Consider the following 19,515-nt stretch of genomic DNA (forward strand, 5'->3'; position numbering starts at 1 on the left):
CTTCATTTACATCCCAAGAAAAGCGAATATTATAATCCCTTGATATAAATTCTTGAATTATGATATGTAATAAATGGATTCTCTTAATTCAATTTGTCTTACCTATGAATTAAATACGAACTCTAGTATTCAATGAAGCAGCAATGATACCTTTACCGGATGAAGATGGCGCATTCGATGAATAAGAAGCTCTCAGAATTGTCTAGTTTTTCAATTTATAAAGTTTGAACACTAACTATCATATATATACTTCGTATAGTCTTGAACAAGCAGTTATGCCATAAAGGGAACCGTAGTAGAAGTATAACCCAGTGCGTGTCTTACCTATGAATCTAAGTACATATTGCATCATTTACTTGTACACAGTGCACACAACAAAACACCATCTTGTTTGTTGTAAAATTCCTCCTCAAAATGTGGCAAAACTCAAGGAAAATCCTACCAATTATATATTTATTTATTAATAATAATTATTAATTATAATTAGTTATTCATTTTATGTTCCTGAACTACCCTTTTTTATTTATTAGTTTGAAATTCAAATTTTAGGAAAGGGAGATAAAAATAGCTACATAATTACTATAATATCCCCAGTGGCGCCCAATTTGAGTACCGGTGACGCCATGTCATTTTCCTCAAAATAATAATGTAAAAAGAGAAGGGACATTAGCGATACCAGGCAAATCCTAAGGCTCAAATTTGCAAATATCAACAAGAGGAATAACTTGAACAGAATTATCAAAACCATGGATCTTATTATGGAGGTAATACAATATCAACTCTTCATCAGTTGGACTAAACCTAAACCCCGGAAACATTGACGACGGTGCCAAAAATGTAAGGTGGACAAAGGCCAAAAATGCATGTGTGCATGTTGCATTGTTGTCTGCCAACATAATTTTCAGGTGCGCAACTTGGAATTCGGTAGACGTAAGTTTATGTGTTTTTATGTCGATCACCGCTTTTATTTTCCTGCCGCTTTTCTACGTGTCTATTCCTTCATACCGGACCTTTACTCTTGTACCTCGTTTCACAACTTCCTTCTTCAACAAGGATGTCGTCGGTTTTCAACAAGTTTACTTGTGACGGATATATTCGTCACAAGCTTGCAATGAGTTAACTGTTAAGTACTATACTCATATAGGTTAGATTAATAAAATAGATTGTTACTCCCTAGACACGAGTTAAGCCTAAGATAAGGGATTGAACTTTGTATTTTATTTTTTTTCGTTAATGACCTTAACTTCTGTATTTTCTGGGACTCAATTAATATTCTGTTAGATTTCCGTTAAATGTCATGGGCTGCTGAAGTTCTGTGAAGACGAATCTGGGACCCATAGCATTCAATGTGAAGGTGGAGCATTAGCTTTCTCTATAAAAAAATTGTTTTGGTAACTCTCTCGATAAATATTGTGTCGGTGATTTAAGAGTAATTACCGGTTCATTTGACGTAATTAAGATCGGTTCACTGATGGATAATTTCTAAATAATATAATACGAGTTCGGGAAGTACGGAGTGTACGCTCGTATAATTATTTACGGGATTGCGAAATAGTTTTCGTTCGAATAACTATGACGGGGGTAATCATTTCGTATAATCCGCATAATTTAAATACTTTTAATCCTAATTTCCGAAGAGTTACATCCCTTCACAAATGCATCCCCCTGTTTCCTTGACACCCAATTCTTTTCTATATAAATAGATAAAGAATGAGAAGAAAAATGACAGAAAAATTAATCTTCTTTTGCATCAAAGAACGTATAACAATCAGAGGGCACCGTCTTATCTCAGTAGAAAGTTCGATTATACCCAGACATTGTTAAGGGTCGAATTATTCTATTAGAAAAGCGGAGTCGATTCGGTGCAGTTTAATTGTCAATTCCTTTTTCGTACATACTCAAAGTCTAACATATTGAATACATATAGCTTGATCTATACAAAAATTACACAAAATCTCATTGAAGACGGTAAGTATCCGTCACTTTGGAGTGACTGATACCATTTTCTCTCACAAATGACCCAAATAGAGGAGAGAGGGAAGTACATGGGGGTGCCCCACCTTGTCCCCTCTATCCATTTTGTGAGTGGCATTACCCATCACTTGCTCCAACCCGTTTTCAGCAAGACTCTTTGCAAAGATTAATGCGGTCGATATTTTTGAATTGATTTAATTTTTTTTTTTTAAAGTAAGGTAGAACTACAGTTTTTGTACTCTATGTGCTAAAAGGCGAGCTCGAATTTGAGCTACAATCTCAACTCTATGCGAGCTTGAGCCAAGATCTTCTCGATTAGTATGTACACCTTAATTAAGCATGTTCGAAAAAAAAAGTGTGGAAATAATTTATGAGAAAATTTTAGATGTTAAATATGCAAATTAGTTAGATTATTAATATTATTATAACAATTATATTTCATATTCTACTAAAAAATTGTACTCCGTAACAATTATATATGAAATAATAATAATTAAAAATTCAAACATGTCCCATATTTTATGGTTTTAACTATCTTGTTTTCTGACATAATCTTTACCATCTAAAACCAAACTCGAGCGGATAAATTTTCGATCTTTTCCATTATAATGGAAATTAGATACGGAGTAGTGTAAAGAATAGTGTAAAGAACCCATACATAGTTACATACTATTTAAGACGTCACAGAATCTCATTTAAGACGACATTTTCCGACTTAAACTTAAAATGAGTTAAATAACATACTATATGCATAGATACAAAAACAAAATGATTAGATATTAGCAAAAAACTTGTCTAATCTAGCAAATGTAGATTATTTGCCCCTGTTAATCTTAAGACAAAAATATCCGTTTTAAGAGAGTCTTATTGATATAATGTACCACTACCGCGTTGTAAATTTCCAATGGCATTATATAATGATGAAGCTTCACAACCATTAATTTGTGTTTGATAAAAGAAGGAGACTTGAAAGTTATAAATTGTTATAAAATAAAGAAAACAAAATAAAATTGGCAAAGAAGAGAAATGAATGAAAAAAAAAGGATAAAAAAAAGTTGGCTGACAATTAGACATCAAAGGGGTTGACTAGAACAAACGTTAGAAATGACGGAAAGGTTATTTGAAGTCCTTAACTGAAAAGTTTTAAAGTTTAGGTCTTTAACTGTAAAATATTCCAAAGTTGAGTCCCTTATCTAGTTATCTTACTAATGCGTATAGAGGGGGGGTAAAAATTATAATAAATTTCAACGGGAATTACAAATAAATTCCGTTCCAAAACCGAGCCCAAAATAAATACAACGGAAAATCAGGTTACGAGTTGGCAATAAAAACAAGCGTGCGAAACGAGGAAGACGGACTCACTAGTCACGGCTAGGGCTGCCGTGTGAAAATGTGCAGCGGAAATTCAAAATTATTTTCTTTACTTGCTTCGTAATCGATGTTGTCAACTTAGTTTTCTTTCCATAGAAATTAAATGGTTAGATGGTGATAGGAACTAGGTTGATTGTATTCAATATGGGTCAAATTATGGTCATCCCTCATCCCCCCTAGTCGACTACAAGGGCTATATAAGCCAAGTTTGTAGATCATTTTTTACTCATCTTTGAAGAAATTAAAAACTTGAGATTATTTTTCTAAACTTGTCTTGTCTTCTTGTGTTGTTACACGAGTTGGTTTGGCTTAAGAGGTCGGAACGAGTATTTCGCACCTTGCTTGAACTAAGGACGCGCTCCAAGGTTTAAGTCGGATTGTTTGACGCGTATCGAACAATTCACCCATTGTTATCGCTATAGGTCTAGTGATAGCAAATATCCCCAAATTTCACAAAACAAAAAAAAAAAAATACAAATCACTGTTCACATGTACTGTTCACGGCACTATTCATCAAAAAAAAAAACCACAAAAAATTTTTATCCGTTCAAAATCCGCGAAAATGGCACTTAACAACGAGCAATTGCCAAAATCAAGTCAAGTCGCTTCCGCACCCATACCCTATACGTTGCAAATGGTATCAGAGCTTCGGCTCTTGATTTCCTTAAACCAAGACGATCCTATGGGGAAAAACAAGGTGTTTGATCCTAATTTACCACCTGTTTTTGATGTGTACGATGATGAAGCTATCTCGCCCTTTCACAATGGCTTCACAAAGGAGGATAACCTTGTTGTCAATTTCGATTTGCCTCCTATATTCGATAACGCTGTCAATTGCATCATAGAGTCAATGTCGAAAACGCAATGGCCAGCCCAGGAGAATCATAGTGTCAATTTTGAACTCGTGAGCCTATTCGGTCCAGAACATTACGTTGTATGTTCAACGATCGAAATGGATGATACCCTTAATCTACACGGCTATACTCGTGAGTATATAGAACATGGAACGATTGGTTTTAATCCTTGTCACGATACCGTTCCAAATTCAGATTCGGTGGTTGACCATCTTGGGCTGAAAATAACTCGGGGCTGTGATAATCTTGTGTTCAACACCGCCGCAATAAACGTAATGCAACTATGTGTTTGGAACCAGCAGCAAATGTCCGAGGTATTTGATCCGGGCTCATTACAAGTCGTTGCGGGAATTGGGCAGATAATAATGAACGCAAACCAGCATCTCCTCTCGACACTTAAAGGTACAAGAATTGGGGCGATTCTTTTTGAAGAAAGGGAGAGTTGATGCGTATAGAGGGGGGGTAAAAATTATAATAAATTTCAGCGGGAATTACAAATAAATTCCGTTCCAAAACCGAGCCCAAAATAAATACAACGGAAAATCAGGTTACGAGTTGGCAATAAAAACAAGCGTGCGAAACGAGGAAGACGGACTCACTAGTCACGGCTAGGGCTGCCGTGTGAAAATGTGCAGCGGAAATTCAAAATTATTTTCTTTACTTGCTTCGTAATCGATGTTGTCAACTTAGTTTTCTTTCCATAGAAATTAAATGGTTAGATGGTGATAGGAACTAGGTTGATTGTATTCAATATGGGTCAAATTATGGTCATCCCCCATCCCCCCTAGTCGACTACAAGGGCTATATAAGCCAAGTTTGTAGATCATTTTTTACTCATCTTTGAAGAAATTAAAAACTTGAGATTATTTCTCTAAACTTGTCTTGTCTTCTTGTGTTGTTACACGAGTTGGTTTGGCTTAAGAGGCCGGAACGAGTATTTCGCACCTTGCTTGAACTAAGGACGCGCTCCAAGGTTTAAGTCGGATTGTTTGACGCGTATCGAACAATTCACCCATTGTTATCGCTATAGGTCTAGTGATAGCAAATATCCCCAAATTTCACAAAACAAAAAAAAAATACAAATCACTGTTCACGTGTACTGTTCACGGCACTATTCATCAAAAAAAAACCACAAAAAATTTTTATCCGTTCAAAATCCGCGAAAATGGCACTTAACAACGAGCAATTGCCAAAATCAAGTCAAGTCGCTTCCGCACCCATACCCTATACGTTGCACTTACCCATTACTCTCTTAGACACCCCTACTTTTATCTTATCTACCCACACATGAATAATACTTAGCCCGTCACAAATGAGAATTTATGTTCAATTTAATCCATGGTATTTTACAATTACAACTATTCTTCGTTTTACACCTTAAGATAGATCAAATAGATACATTAAATAAGTGTGGCAAGTTGTCTACGAAATGTCAAAATTTTTGTCCATTATACCACTATCTCTACTCCTTTCGTCTATTTTTGTTCCGGAACCTTAGAATCTCGAAAATCGTGTATCACTTCAATTTGAGTTGTTTGGGAGGCTGTATCGGGTGGTACTTCTTTTTCTTCTAGTTTTCTACCACGTGGCCAGGAGCCCAGGATTGCATTAGGAGTTATCCTATTCCATTCCAGCCCTAAATAACAAGTATTAAACAATTTTTAACGAGTATTCGATTTCCGCTCAAAACTAGTTTAGCGCACACCGGTAGCCTCAAATGTCCTCTGTTGCTTTTCAAAATTTGTTAGGCTGTATTGTCTGATTCGAGAAACCGTCCCTATGATTTTTAGACCATTTTTTTTCCGGGACCCTCGAATCCCGAAAACCGTATATTATACCCTTCAATTTGAGTCATTCGGGAGGGCGTAACGGGTCGCATTTCTTTTTCTCCCGATTTTTCTACCACGTGTCCGAGGTCGCTTTAAGAATTACCTTATTCAATTTCAACTAGACCTGACAAAAGCTGACCCATCCCGAAAATAACATGAACCCGAGAACGACCCGACCCGATAATAACGTGTACTTTTAGGATCAAGACCCGACCCGACCCGAACCCGTAAATGGGTAAATTTATTAAAAAATTGCATTTAAAGCAAATAAAACTAATACTCCCTCCTATTCACTATATTCTTCCCCTTTCCTTTTTGCGCAAGGAATAAGAAACCGATTTTGGACCACACAAAACACACTATCCCACATGTAATTTAATTTGGACCACACAAATCAACCCAAAAAAGGAAATAGGGAAGAAAACCCGAATAATCCGAATAAGGAAATAGGGAAGAAAATGGTGAATAAGAGAGAATATTATTTTTTTTGATAAGGTAAGAAAACTAGATTGATCCTCTAGAGTATGATCAATTTATCTCATCCTTTCAAATGAGTGAGATAAGTTGAAACTACCGGCTTTCAAATCACCTCGAAAGATTTGGAAAAACTAAACTTCCAAAATTTTTAAGTAAGGTATGCTTATATTGTTTTAAACCACAGTTTTATTACATGATTAATTAATAAACTAGTTTAGATCCCGTACAATGAATGCGCGGTATTTATAGAGTTACTAATATAGACCCCGTGTAATATATGCACGGTATTTATAGAGTTTTACTTTCTGGTGTATTATTTATAGAATTTAAATTGACAATTCACTTATTTTTCATGTTTCTCCTTAATGTATTTTAATTGGAGAAATAAATAAAAATTTAGATCGTAAGAAGTAATAAAATGAGTATTTTTTTTTGTTTTTTTACCGAGAAAGTAATGAAGTTAATTTACAAATATTTACTAATAACATACTCCGTATTTTTTAGCTGCAAATTTTTATCATAAAAAGTCAATGAATTTTTAACAAATATTTACTAATACCATATTTTTTAGCCGCAATTTCTTATCATAAAAATTCAATAAATTTTTATCATTAAGTTCTTTTAAAAAATAATTTCCTTATCCCAAAAAGATCGGATATAAATTTGTGCATAAAGTGAAATATTTAATGATATAAATATTTAAATACAAAATATTATGTCCATTTATAACCTATAATGTCCACACCTATAGTATATGTTAAAAATATCACGCACTATTCTAGGAAATATACTTACTTAGTAGGTCTCATGAGAGACATAATAGGGAAAAAAGAAATGCGGTGGATCTCTCACCCCATCATGTGAGAAGTTTCTCAATAACGCTATTAAGAAACCGTCTATTTGGAATTTTTGTGGAATATATTAGACAAAAATTGATTATTTTTACTGATATCATATATTAAACTAAATATTTGTAAAAATTAAAAATAACTATATTTTTGTAATTAAAAATAAAGAAAATAAACATTCGTAAAAAGGCGTTAGTCTAACCCTTTTCTGACCCTAACCCAACCGAAATCTGTATAAATCCGACCCATACAAACCGAAATAGACTGGTCCTGTATTTTATCCGAATCCGAAATAACCGTATTCATAACCCGCTTTCGCGACCCGTTTGACAGGTAATATAGCAAGCAACTCCGTCGTAAAACACGAGAGGACACTTAGGGTCCGTTTGGATTGAAGGAATTGGAGAGAAGGGGAGGGGAGGGAAAGGGAGGGATTTAATTTACTTTGTTTGGATAAAAAAAATGGGAGAAAGGAAATGAAAGGGGAGAGAAATGAGAGGACTTATTTTCCTCCTATGTAACAAACTATAATCTTTCCGATGGTGGTAAAGATTTGGAAAGAAAACATTATTTGACTCTAATTATACCACCAACATCCTTCAATCCTCCATCCATTCTTCATCTCCATCCTTCCTCCCCTTCCATTTCCCTTCATAATTTTTGTTATCCAAACACCCACATCCCATTCGCTTCTCCTTCTCTCTCCTCCCTTCACCTCCCTCACTCCTCCCTCCCCTCCCCTTCCTCCTAAAATTGATTCAAAACGATGGCTTAGGGTGTGTTTGGATAAGAAAGTGGATGGAGAAACGAAAAGGAGGGGAAGGAAGGAAGGAAAGGAGGAAGGGAAGGGAGAGGAAAGGAGTGTGGGTGTTTGGATCTGATTCCTCCAAATCTGCTTTTATGTGGAGAGATTTTGATTAAGAACTGGAAGAGGAAATGAATCCTCCAAATCTCTCCCCTTCATTTCCCTCCACCCTCATTTGCTATCCAAACAAAGGATTTTAATTCCCCAACTCTCCCTCCCTTTCTTTTCTCTCCAAATCTTTCAATCCAAACACACCCTTAGGGAAAAAAATCCGTTTGATAGTGCTTCCGGCCTTCCGCCACCGTTTTGTACGCCATTGCCACTACTGTAGTCTGTAGGTATCCTCTTTTTCTCTCAATTGACTACTGTTCCTAATTATCAATACATACTTGATACTTGCATGCTCAAATCTCTATATAATATGTTAACTGCTGAATTGATGTGCTTGGTTGTGTTTTGCTGTCATTATAAAGTTGCATAGAACCTGTTTGATGAATTGCCTGAACCATAGTTTCTAATTTTTGTTTGAATCATTTCCATGTAATGTTTCCATATTGTCTACAAATGTTGCTTTGTTTGTCTTGCACAGTTGCATTTGTGGGTTTTTGAGTCGAGAGCGGATTCTTTGTCCCACTTTTGTACTCCATCTTGTATCTCGTCAATCGTCACCTTTATTTTTTGACACATTATCCGTTTAGTAATGGGACACAAGATGGGACGTGGAAATGAAACAGATGATCCTCATTCTTCTGGATTATGTTGAAATTTTCGGTTAGACTCTTAGATTGACGACCTATGTAGCTATGTTACTCACACTCGTTTAGAAGGATCATACCCAAGTATTTGTCCTAGTGTCGGACTCGTTTTTTTATGAAATGCGGAGTATATGCCTATATTCGCTTAAAATGATGTGTGTGAATGTCGTACCTATGCCTAAGTGTCGAGTGTCGGACATGGGTACGGGAGGAAATAAGAAGCGTTGGAGTAACATAGTTGATGACTTACTTCATGTAAGGCACTAAGGCTAATTTACTTGTTCCAACTTTATTTTAAAGATGCTGAGGTATTCTCTACCGAGGAATATCTTAGGAGAAAGTCCCAAGTTTTTTCATAAGGCGCTGGTAGTTGTATTAGTTTGTGATCCGAAATTATTAGCATTTGAGCGTTACAGAGAGGGATGTATAGCATGAACAAGAAAGGTATGAAGTTTATAGCAAAATGGTGGAGTGCCATGAAGAAGTTGATAGAGTCATTGATTACTGTGAAGCTTATAAGAACTGTCTCTTACCTCGTCTTAGAGTGAGTACGTCGTACAACAAAAATATTTTGCTAAGGGTGCTAATTTCATGTTTTTCATGAACTTTGTTTTTGGCCGTTTCATACATGTTGATTCCTTATGTTGTGATGCTCTAAAGTTTCGAACATTTGACAAGGCCCATGGTAATTAACTTGATCTCGTGAATTACGTGTGATAAATTTTCAAATACTTTCTAATTCTCCCTTGTATGATCATTTCGTCAGGGTGCCATAGAGAATTTCGAGCTGGCTCAAGAAGTTGACAACTTATATACCCATGCACGGTACTGGTTATCTAAATCATACCTCAAAAACCATGTCATGCTCACCTAGATACACCAAAACTGTAGTTCTAAATCCCTTCTGGCCTTTTAAGACATAAATGCTGTATAATTTCAATCTTTGTATCAATGAAGATGTTGTTGCTATGGCTATCAAAGCTGGCCGTAGTGACCCGAAAGCAGTGCCGCCTTCCACAGATTTGCTGTGTCATCCAGCATTATCAGTCAGTTTCGAGTTCATGGATGAGCATGTATTGTAAAGCTGGAAAATTTGATTGTGCTCTTAAAATTGTTTCGCAGCTCACATGAATATAAATGGTGTTGTTTTCGACCCTGTTACCTGTACTATAGCTTTGTCGTTTAGTGTGGATAATCAAGGGTTTCTATTTGGATTTCAATTGCATTCTAGCATACTAAAATCAGGGTTTGATTCCGAGGTTTTCGTAAGTGATGCACCAAGGATCATGTATCTTGGAATGAAATATTGTGTGGGTATAGCAAAGTGGGAAGTTGCTGAATTGAAACAATGTGGACATTTTGCAAGCTCCTATAACCGCTGCAATTTCCGCTTGTGGACATGAAGGAAATTTAGAGCCTGGAGGTTGCTACATGGCCTGAGTATAAAGATGGGTTATGGAATATTTGCTTTGGTTTGTAACCTTTTAATGTCAGCATATGCAAAGTGTGAGGTAAATGGATATGCAAAACTTGTATTCCAAGACATGGCCGATAGAAATGTTGTTTTTTGGAATACAATGATTTCAGTATCCCGGAGGAAGCACTTAGCCTCTTCCATGGGATGAGAGTGAATGGGGTCTACGCTAATGAGTTGACCTTCATAGGTTTACTCCGTGCAATTACCCGAAGGAATATGGTCAAGGAAGGTCAAATGATTCATGGTTATTGTCTGCATACTAATTTATTGTCACAGTTGAATGTTTCGAATAGTCTTATTTCTTTTTTTAGACAAATGAATAGTCTTATTTCAGTGTACGCAAAGTTCTGACTTCTGAGTCAATGGGGGATGCAGTGAAGGTTTTCGAAGAGCTCCATTATAGGGATGTTATATCTTGGAATACTGATATCTGTGTATGATCAAAGTTGATTGTAGCTAGTAGCTTTTGAAGCATTCAAATCTGCAACGTCCGCCCGTCCTAATCAATGTACATTTGGGAGCATATTAAGTGCAATTAAATCTGCTGAAGCTATTTTACTGAGATAGGGACAAAGATGTCACTCTCTCTGTACAAACATCAAACAGGGACTAAATTCCAATCCAATTGTTTCAGCTGCCCTCTCTGACATGTATGCAACACGAGGAAGTCTCTCCGAGTCCATGGGGATATTTAAGGAAGCATTCGGAAAACCCAGTTTGCTTGGACATCAATGATATCAGCCAAGGCTAGGCACGTGGACTATGATTCAGTCATGGCAATATTTTACTAGATGAAACACGAAGGGGTAAGACCTGACCCAATTACCGTCTTGTCCTTGCTTACCGCATGTTGTAGAAAGGGAAGGGACTTAATTGTAAAGAACAATAACATTGTTCCGTTATCGGAGCATTATGCTTGTACGGTGGATAGGTCATGCAGGACAACTAAAAGAAGCAGAAGAGTTTGTTCATCAGATTCCTGGGAAGCCGTCATTCTCGGCATTGCAGAGTTTGTTAGGGGCGTATAGGACACATGGGGATATGGAGTTGAGTGAGAGGTTGGCAAATGCATTAAAACAATTGCACCCTGAGGAATCAGGCTTGTATATTCTGATGCAAATTTATATGCTGAGAAAGGGGGCTGGATAAAGTAGCGGCAATGAGGAGACAAATGAGAGATAGGAGAGTTAGAAAGGAAGCTGGATTGAGCTGGGTTAATGTGGGCAGTATTGATGGTTCCTTGATTATGCACGGTCTTCTTCAGGATGACACATCCCTGAGGTCTGTGGAGATTTACCATTTGGCTAGGTGAATAGGACTATAGGGTGAGACCTAATAGGAGCTTGGTGGGCATCTGTTGTGGTGCTCATCAGTGAAACGGTATCCCCCACATGCATTTGCAGTTTAAGAGTCTTGGAATGGTTTTCATATTTTGTGTTGTGAAACCCCGCTTTGGAAAAGCTTAGCTCATGATGCCTATCATTTTTCTTGTAATGGGAGCCATGAGAATTTAAGGGTGGTTTTGAAGTTGACGGGTTTTAACCCAAGTCATTAGTAGTGCCTCTCAATGACTTTACCTCTTAGATTATCTTACATATACTAACGACATCCCCCATATGGGAGTTTCAAGTTTGTAAGTTTGATGAGTTAATGGAGCATTGGAAAGGTTACATTCAAGGTGCCATTTTTTTGAAGCCAAGTTTGAAAGGAGTCAAACTCTCAAAATGATTCAGAGAACTGATGCCTTCATTCGCGCAGATGGTCAGTTCCATTTTCTTTTAACCGATGAATTCTTCAATAAAACATTAAACGACACTTCCAAGGAATATTTGAAACTGAAAATAAATTTAAACAAAACTAGTGGTATTTTTTTGTTTTGCAGGGATCTCAAACTATGTTATGATGATTCAGCAAATTCTCTTACACTATCTCCTTGCAGCTTGTTAAGAGATCCTTCGTTCTATTCAATATGAAGGAAAGATTATTTGGTGTTGGCTCTAAAAATTGTTGACAATTAACCTGTATCCAACATCCTAAAAGCTCTCACGGGATTGTGAGTTTCCTTATACTGGTATTTTTTTTGCCTTGAGTTAATGTGATGTATTTTCAATAGATTGGTCCCGTTAGGCTTATTGAACTTGGCATGGTACTTGGCGGCTCTATCGGTGCTCCTTATTTACACACCATAGCTGCTTTATTATTGAGCGGCTTTGTTCTGGAACTGCTTTATGCCTTCCAGAACAGAGGACCTTAACATTGAAAAATAGTGGCTTTTTTTCTCCGATTCTATTTAGAATTTTAGACTCATATTTGATAATTTATTTCACATCGGACCCAGTTTTTTAGTTATTTAAATTTTGAGCTTTAAAACAAAATTAGGTCAAGAAAAATACGGTCGAAATCTGATGTTGACATAACATTGCTTATGCAAGTATGCAACTCAGCCCAGTAGTTATCATACAGTGTTTCAAAGAGACAATGAAACATGGACACACTGATATCACTAGGTTGCTACTTCGTTGATATTTCTACAGGGGCTTTCAATATATATTGTATGTGCACTAGAATACAAGATTTTCCTCTAGGTAGCTCCGTACAATAAACAGGACCCTTTTTTTATGATGCATTGGATTGTCATTGATCTAATCTGATGTTGAATCATACAAAGGGAAGAAAACAAGAGTTTTAATCATACAAAGATTAGCACGCATGTTATGTTTGTGATTATAGGCTTTGCCTTTGGTTTATGCTTTTGTTTGTATTTACCTCTCTGTAGTTGATATACTGGGGACATTTTCTCGACAGTGATTAACACACATCGTTCTTCTCAAGAAACTTACACCTGAAATGTTACTCGGATGTGTCTAATACACGTGCATTTTTTATACACAATTATTCCGATTTGGCGATTTGCAGTAGCTTCTGAATTTTGATACATTAGTTCAGCGTCATTTTTGGTGTTCGAACTGTGTTCCACTTATCTTTTTTTTTTTTTAATTATAATATATGCTCAAATCTTGAAGGGGAGCCTTGGCGCTCCGGTTAAGGTGTTGCTTTGTGACCATGAGGTCACGGGTTCACGTCCTTGGAGCGGCCTCTTGCCAAAAAGGCAAGGGAAGGCCATCGTGCACCGGGCTGCCCTTTTTTTTATATGCTCAAATATTAATACCTTAGAGTGCATTATGTTAATTATATGATTATATCTATTGATTTTTGGTGTTCGAACTACGTTGCACTTCTCTTTTTTACAAAATTAATAAATCTGAATACCTTTTGAGTGCATTATGTTAATTATATCTGTTGATTCTCAGCTTCTAGTGATGCAATCAGCACATGACAGGTTTTCTATGGGCAATTATGAAGGATGCAACGAAAGATTGGAAGGTCTTACATCAAAATAATTCCTGTTGCATCATAGGTCTAGAGGTGAACCTCATGGACAACCTGGAATTCCATTTGTAAGCTGTGACCTTTGATTTTCTTTTTGGCATATTTATTTGACCTCATTGCACCATACTTGTTCTATTATCCTCCATTCATTGTTATACAACCCCACTTGATTATTTTTTTGCTCTAGGAAGTCAGAAGGTTGTCTCTGTAGGTAGGTTTAGCCCTAAGGAGTTGATTAATGAGGATTTGTTGTGTTGTCAAAATCGACGTAATTAACTACTGTTTCTCTCTTTTGGATGTATTATGAAATTGACTCTGAATTCCCTCATTGTTGATAATGGATAATGGTGTATGATAAAATACTGAGTTTATTGTCACAAAATGATTCTTAACCTTGGTTGGACGAGAAGCCAACCCTGACAATATGCTCATTTAAAATTTACTTGCTCGTAGTTTCACTTAATCTCAGGCCATCAGGGTATCTTGCGTGTGCTGTGGCCTGTAGGTCACGTCAGTAAAGCGCAAAAAGAATATAGCATTCTGTGATCTAGCTACAATCCAGACTTTCCTTATACTAGTTAGATATAGTAATTTAGTCATTAGGGATTTCTATAGAGAGCCGATTAATGGAAAACATAGCATCGCAGATATACTCATCACAGTCATCAGAAGCAACAGGATATTGATGGTGAAATATGATTTTTCCCTAATCCCTTGAATGATCGTCAGAAAGATCAAAGTGGACTTGTCCTCAAAGCATTATTTGAAAAACGCCAAGTTTTCAATGAAAATTTATTCCTATTAGATAGATTTTCAAATTATCTCCTGGGCCTGGTATTGCTCTTAACTGACTATAGATAATATGATATGAGCATCTCTTTCTATCAGCGCCTCGACTCTTAGTGGGGGCGCCCGGGGCAGATAGCCTTGTGAATGTCAAAGAACAAAACCCGGGCAGAGCGCTCCTTATCCTTACCGCCCTCTTCACTTTTACTGTTTTAAATTCTATACAAGTACATTTTTTATTAGATTTTTGTAATGATTTTTATAATGCTTGCAAATAAACACTGTTCAATTCTTACATGCATTGATGCATGCACGTAGAGATGCATTACCCATAGACGTCGTTTTATTTTTTTTTAACTTTCTGTAATGATTCTGGATAACATTAACACTAGAGTCCAAAGGACTAAACGATGCCACGATAACAGGAATACTTGTACCGGAATCATATCCTATAAATTACACTCATATTCCTGAGATTAAGTCATATGCAGGCACTATTTTATATATCTGTCATTCCAGAGATCTTATCTTCATCCTTATTGTCGTATTGCGGTATTGAAGCCTCTTATATTATGCAAACTTCTAATGCCATGTCTTCTCCATCTCTAATGATGCTGCTTTGACCGTCAAAAACCAATCTCATGGCTCCATTTGCTTCATCTTAGTGATAATCTAAGGTGATTCAGTTGATTACCCTGGCAACTCGGTCCTAATTACCCATATAATCAAACGAGAAATATTAAACTACTGTTAATTAAGGGTCTCTTGACTATTCTGGTAACTCCCACGTCTTTGCGCATCATTTGACTTGCTTAACTTACTATTTTACATTGATTTAATAATCTTCTTATAATCTTGCTTATCATGTGTGATTAACTAGTTAATTGTTCGGCAGCAGATTACGAGTATTTGTTTGGTTATTGGAGCAGTTTAATAGTAATATAGTCTTGGATATGCCTTGGTTGATCTGTCGGAATCAAGAGAACCATATATTCTGTTCTTCTCATTTGCCAAGCAAAAGCTTTGACTGGATATCATGGCATTACCTCCTTGTGTTCTGGTGGAATTAAAAAATCTTAAGGTGCATTATTTGAGCACAAATACTATCCTACAACCAGTTGTATAATAGCATTATACAACCGCCTCAAAGTTGTTGAGCTCCTACACAAAGTTGTTGAGCTATTTTACAAGTTATTGAGCTATTTTACAAAGTTATTGAGTTTAATAATTATTCCGTTAAGCTCAATAACTTTGTACCATAACTCGATAATTTTGTTAATAAAGTTCGACAACTTTGTAATAAAGTTCAACTACATTGAATAAGTTGTATATACAACCAGTTGTATAATACATTAACTGTTATTTGAGCCATTTGTTTAATTTCCTAAACTATTTTTTGCATTACTAAAATGACTATTGGGTTATGTTATAAAGCAGCGAAAAAATATTGCAGGCAAAAAATATTTTCAGGAACAACAGATGACATCCAAGTGTATTGGTATGTTATAAAGCAGCGAAAATCGAATAATCGTGAAAAATGGATTAATACTTGTTATTTAGTGTTGAAAGTGAATAGGCTAACTTTTAAAGCGACCCCGGACATGTGGTAGAAAAACTTGGAGAAAAAGAAACGTGATCTCTCTTCTTCAACCCGTTTTCCAAATTTATTATCCTTTGACATTTTAATATAGTGTAGAGTGATTGTGGTCGAATTTTAAGTCATTTTATTTTGGGGCTCTGCAAACCTAAAACTGTGGATAATAGCCTTTAAAATCAATAATTTTTGACAATTTTTAGAGACCGGTTATATTTATTTATCTATTTTTTTTATCAAACCTTGTCGATAGGGCCAACATTACTAAAATGACTATTGGGTTTTCCTAACCTTCTTAAACGATATAAAATATGCGTAGTAGTATACAACTTAAAAATAACTCATGCTCAGCAACGTCACCTCCTGAAGGGTATCAAAGTTTTTAGGACTGCTCGGATGGTATCTCATTTACTATTTGCTGATGATTCTATCTTCTTTATTGAAGCTCAACCTCGGTATTGTAAGAAACTTATGTCCATCATTGATGACTTTTGCCTTGCGTCGGGCCAGCGTCTTAATGCCTCCAAATCAGCGGTTACCTTTAGCCCTAATTGCACTCTTCGTACTACTCGGTCATGTCTTCAGCTCTTACGAGCCAGTAGTAATAGACATATGGGTACTTATCTCGGGTTGCCTACTGACTTTGGTACTTCTAAGAAATTGGTTTTTGCCTCCATTATTGAAAAGGTTAAGAAAAGGATTCTGAGTTGGAAGAATAACTTTTTGTCTTCAGCTGGAAAGCTTACTCTTATCTGTTCGGTTCTATCTTCACTATCTATTTTCTCTCTATCGACTTTTAAAATGCCGGTAAGTGTGATTGACAAGATTGGAGCAGAAAGTTATTCATCAGTGCTCCTAAATCAAGGGGTGGTTTGGGAATTCGTTCCACAGGTTGTCTAAATCAGAGCTTACTGGCTAAGATTGGATGGAGAATTCTTCAATCCCCTGAGAGTTTGATTAGCTGCACTTTGGGACGAAAACTGAATATTTCGGGAGAAGATCTTATGTCCTCTTTTAAGCCTCCTACATCTTCGCTTTCTTGGGGATGTCGTGGCATTTTGTGGGGTTTAGATCTGTTAAGACCTCATTTATCTTGGGAAGTCGGCTTCCCTTCTCTTTTGAATGTTTGGAAAGATAGATGGATTTCTGGCTCTTCCCTTGCCCAGCTTCTCCAACTTTCGGAACATGATGTGGCAACGAAACCTGATCTCTATGTCTGTCAGTTACAAAATGCGAATGGTACATGGAATTCTGACCTAGTTCGGTCCATATGTGGCGACCATGTGGCTTCGTGCATTCTTGCCATTGACTTCCCGTCTGTTGATTCCAAGGATTCTGTTTTTTGGCAATCCACCAAGAATGGCAAGTACACGATCAAAAGTGGTTATGCATTTGCCTTCCAATCCCGTTGGAATAATTTGGCCTCTACGACTGATCTTAGCCGAATGAATGGTATTATTATCTCCTTTTGTAAGTCTGCTTTATGGTCCCTACCAGTGCATAATAAGTGGAGAGTGTTCCTTTGGAAAATCTTGTCTAATTCTCTCCCTGTTGGTTCTGAGGCACGCAAGCGTAATCTTGCTTGGGACTCTTCGTGTGTCTTTTGTCCTAATGATTCTTCTGTTGAAACTTTATGCCACCTTTTCCGGGACTGTCCTTTATCAGCTAGAATATGGTCTAGCTCTCCTTTGGGCATTCGGAGCAACCTCGGTGATAATCTTCCCTTTCAAGAATGGGTTATCAACTGGATTCTCCTGTTTCGTAAAAGCCCGACTTCATCCATCTGATTTCCTTTTTTATGAGTACCTTATGGAGAATTTGGTGTCTGCGAAATAACATTCGGTTTGGCCATGCGTTTGTGGATCTTTCTTCATCTATGGATTTAATTATTTCCGATGCAACCTTGAATGTTTCTATTACCTCCCATAGAATCCCTACACCCCTTCCTCTCTTGGATCCGGATGGTTTTTCGGATGTACAGCATATTCGGAATTACTATCCCTTCTTTTTGGTTGGTTCCAAGACTTGTGGGGACTCTCTTCGTCTGAAATGTGATGCATCCTGGCATCCAAATCGGGAGGCCTCTGCGGGATGGTTTTTTCAAAATGGATGTGGTAGTGCTACTCATTATGGTCTTGCTAGGTTTTGGGCGCAATCACCATTACATGCTGAGGCTGTTGCTCTACGGAATGCAATTTCTGATGCCACCAGTCATGGTTTCAAGCATGTTGATGCCTCCTCTGATTGTCTTAGCCTTGTTCTTCAAGTTTGTGGGCTACTTGACCCGGATCTTGAGGCCAAGATAGCCATTTCTTCTATTTTTAGTTTACTTTCGTCTTTCCATTGTTTTTCCTTAAGTTATTGTCCTAGGTCCCTTAATAGGATTGCTCAGAACATTGCCAAATCGGCTTTCATGTGACATCCTATTCTCTCTTACTGTCAAAAAAAAAAAAAAAAAAAAAAAAAAAAACTCATAAGCTCTATTAATCTCTCTAATTCAAACCATTTGCCCTACTTATGTGCCTCGTACACTTTTTTTATATATTGTGGAGTGATTTCGGTGCAAATTACGAGACTCAATCGACTTAAAAACCGTGGATAATAATAGCCTCTAAAATCGGTAATTTTCGATATTTTTTCGAACAGCTAGTCTCGCTATAGACGGATATATCTAGGGATGACAATTATCACCCGAACCCGAATCGAACCGAAGGAAAAAATTCGATCCAAACCCACTCTTTAAAAACCCATTATCGATCCACTATTTAAAAACCCATATCCATATCCACTATTGGAAAACCCGAACCAAATCCAAACCCGATCCATTCATACCCGAACCCGATCCAAGTGGATATTATTGAAAACTTAGGCTTTATTAACCTTGAAATTTAAATTTTCTTATATAAGATTAAATTTTTATGTAGTCAAATCAAGTTTCGTATTGGGCTTTGGATTATGCAGTGGATCGGGTATGGATTTGGAGCGGGTATGGGTTTGAAAAAAAGTATAATGGATCGGGTATGGATTTTAAAATTTTGGATATGGATCGGGTATGGATATGAATCTTGGATCCAATAAGTAAGTGGATCGGGTTTGGATCTTGCAAAACTCGATCCAACCCGACCCATTGCCATCCCTAGATATATCCGTCTATAGCTAAAGACGGGTCAAATAGCTTGAAAGTGGTGATATTTTTGGCCCCCACTTCCCCACTTATTGCTTGTCAATGTTGTATTGTATTTGACCCGTCTATAATGAAATTTTGTGAAAAAATCAATGAGATATATTTATTTTGTCGAAACCTTGTCCGTAGGGCCAAATATGGCAACCTTCTTTAAAATGATGATCTTGTATT

At 36.7% G+C, this 19,515-nt stretch overlaps 1 protein-coding gene and 1 pseudogene across 1 annotated transcript; both read left to right on the top strand.

Annotated features, from left to right (window-relative positions):
* The first annotated feature begins 3,907 nt into the window (after positions 1–3,907).
* LOC141616871 (pentatricopeptide repeat-containing protein At4g32430, mitochondrial-like) lies at positions 3,908–14,118 on the top strand (annotated as a pseudogene).
* Positions 14,119–18,036: 3,918 nt separating this feature from the next.
* Positions 18,037–18,579, top strand: LOC141616872 (uncharacterized). Its single transcript, XM_074434030.1, has one exon. The coding sequence runs from the start codon at positions 18,037–18,039 to the stop codon at positions 18,577–18,579; it is 543 nt and encodes a 180-aa protein (XP_074290131.1).
* Positions 18,580–19,515: the final 936 nt, after the last annotated feature.

This window comes from Silene latifolia, chromosome X, assembly GCF_048544455.1.
Source record: "Silene latifolia isolate original U9 population chromosome X, ASM4854445v1, whole genome shotgun sequence".
Lineage (NCBI taxonomy): Eukaryota > Viridiplantae > Streptophyta > Magnoliopsida > Caryophyllales > Caryophyllaceae > Silene > Silene latifolia.

Bases quoted from the DNA above. Each gene is read 5' to 3' on its own strand.
- LOC141616872 (XM_074434030.1), top strand. From the start codon at position 18,037: ATGGATTTAATTATTTCCGATGCAACCTTGAATGTTTCTATTACCTCC.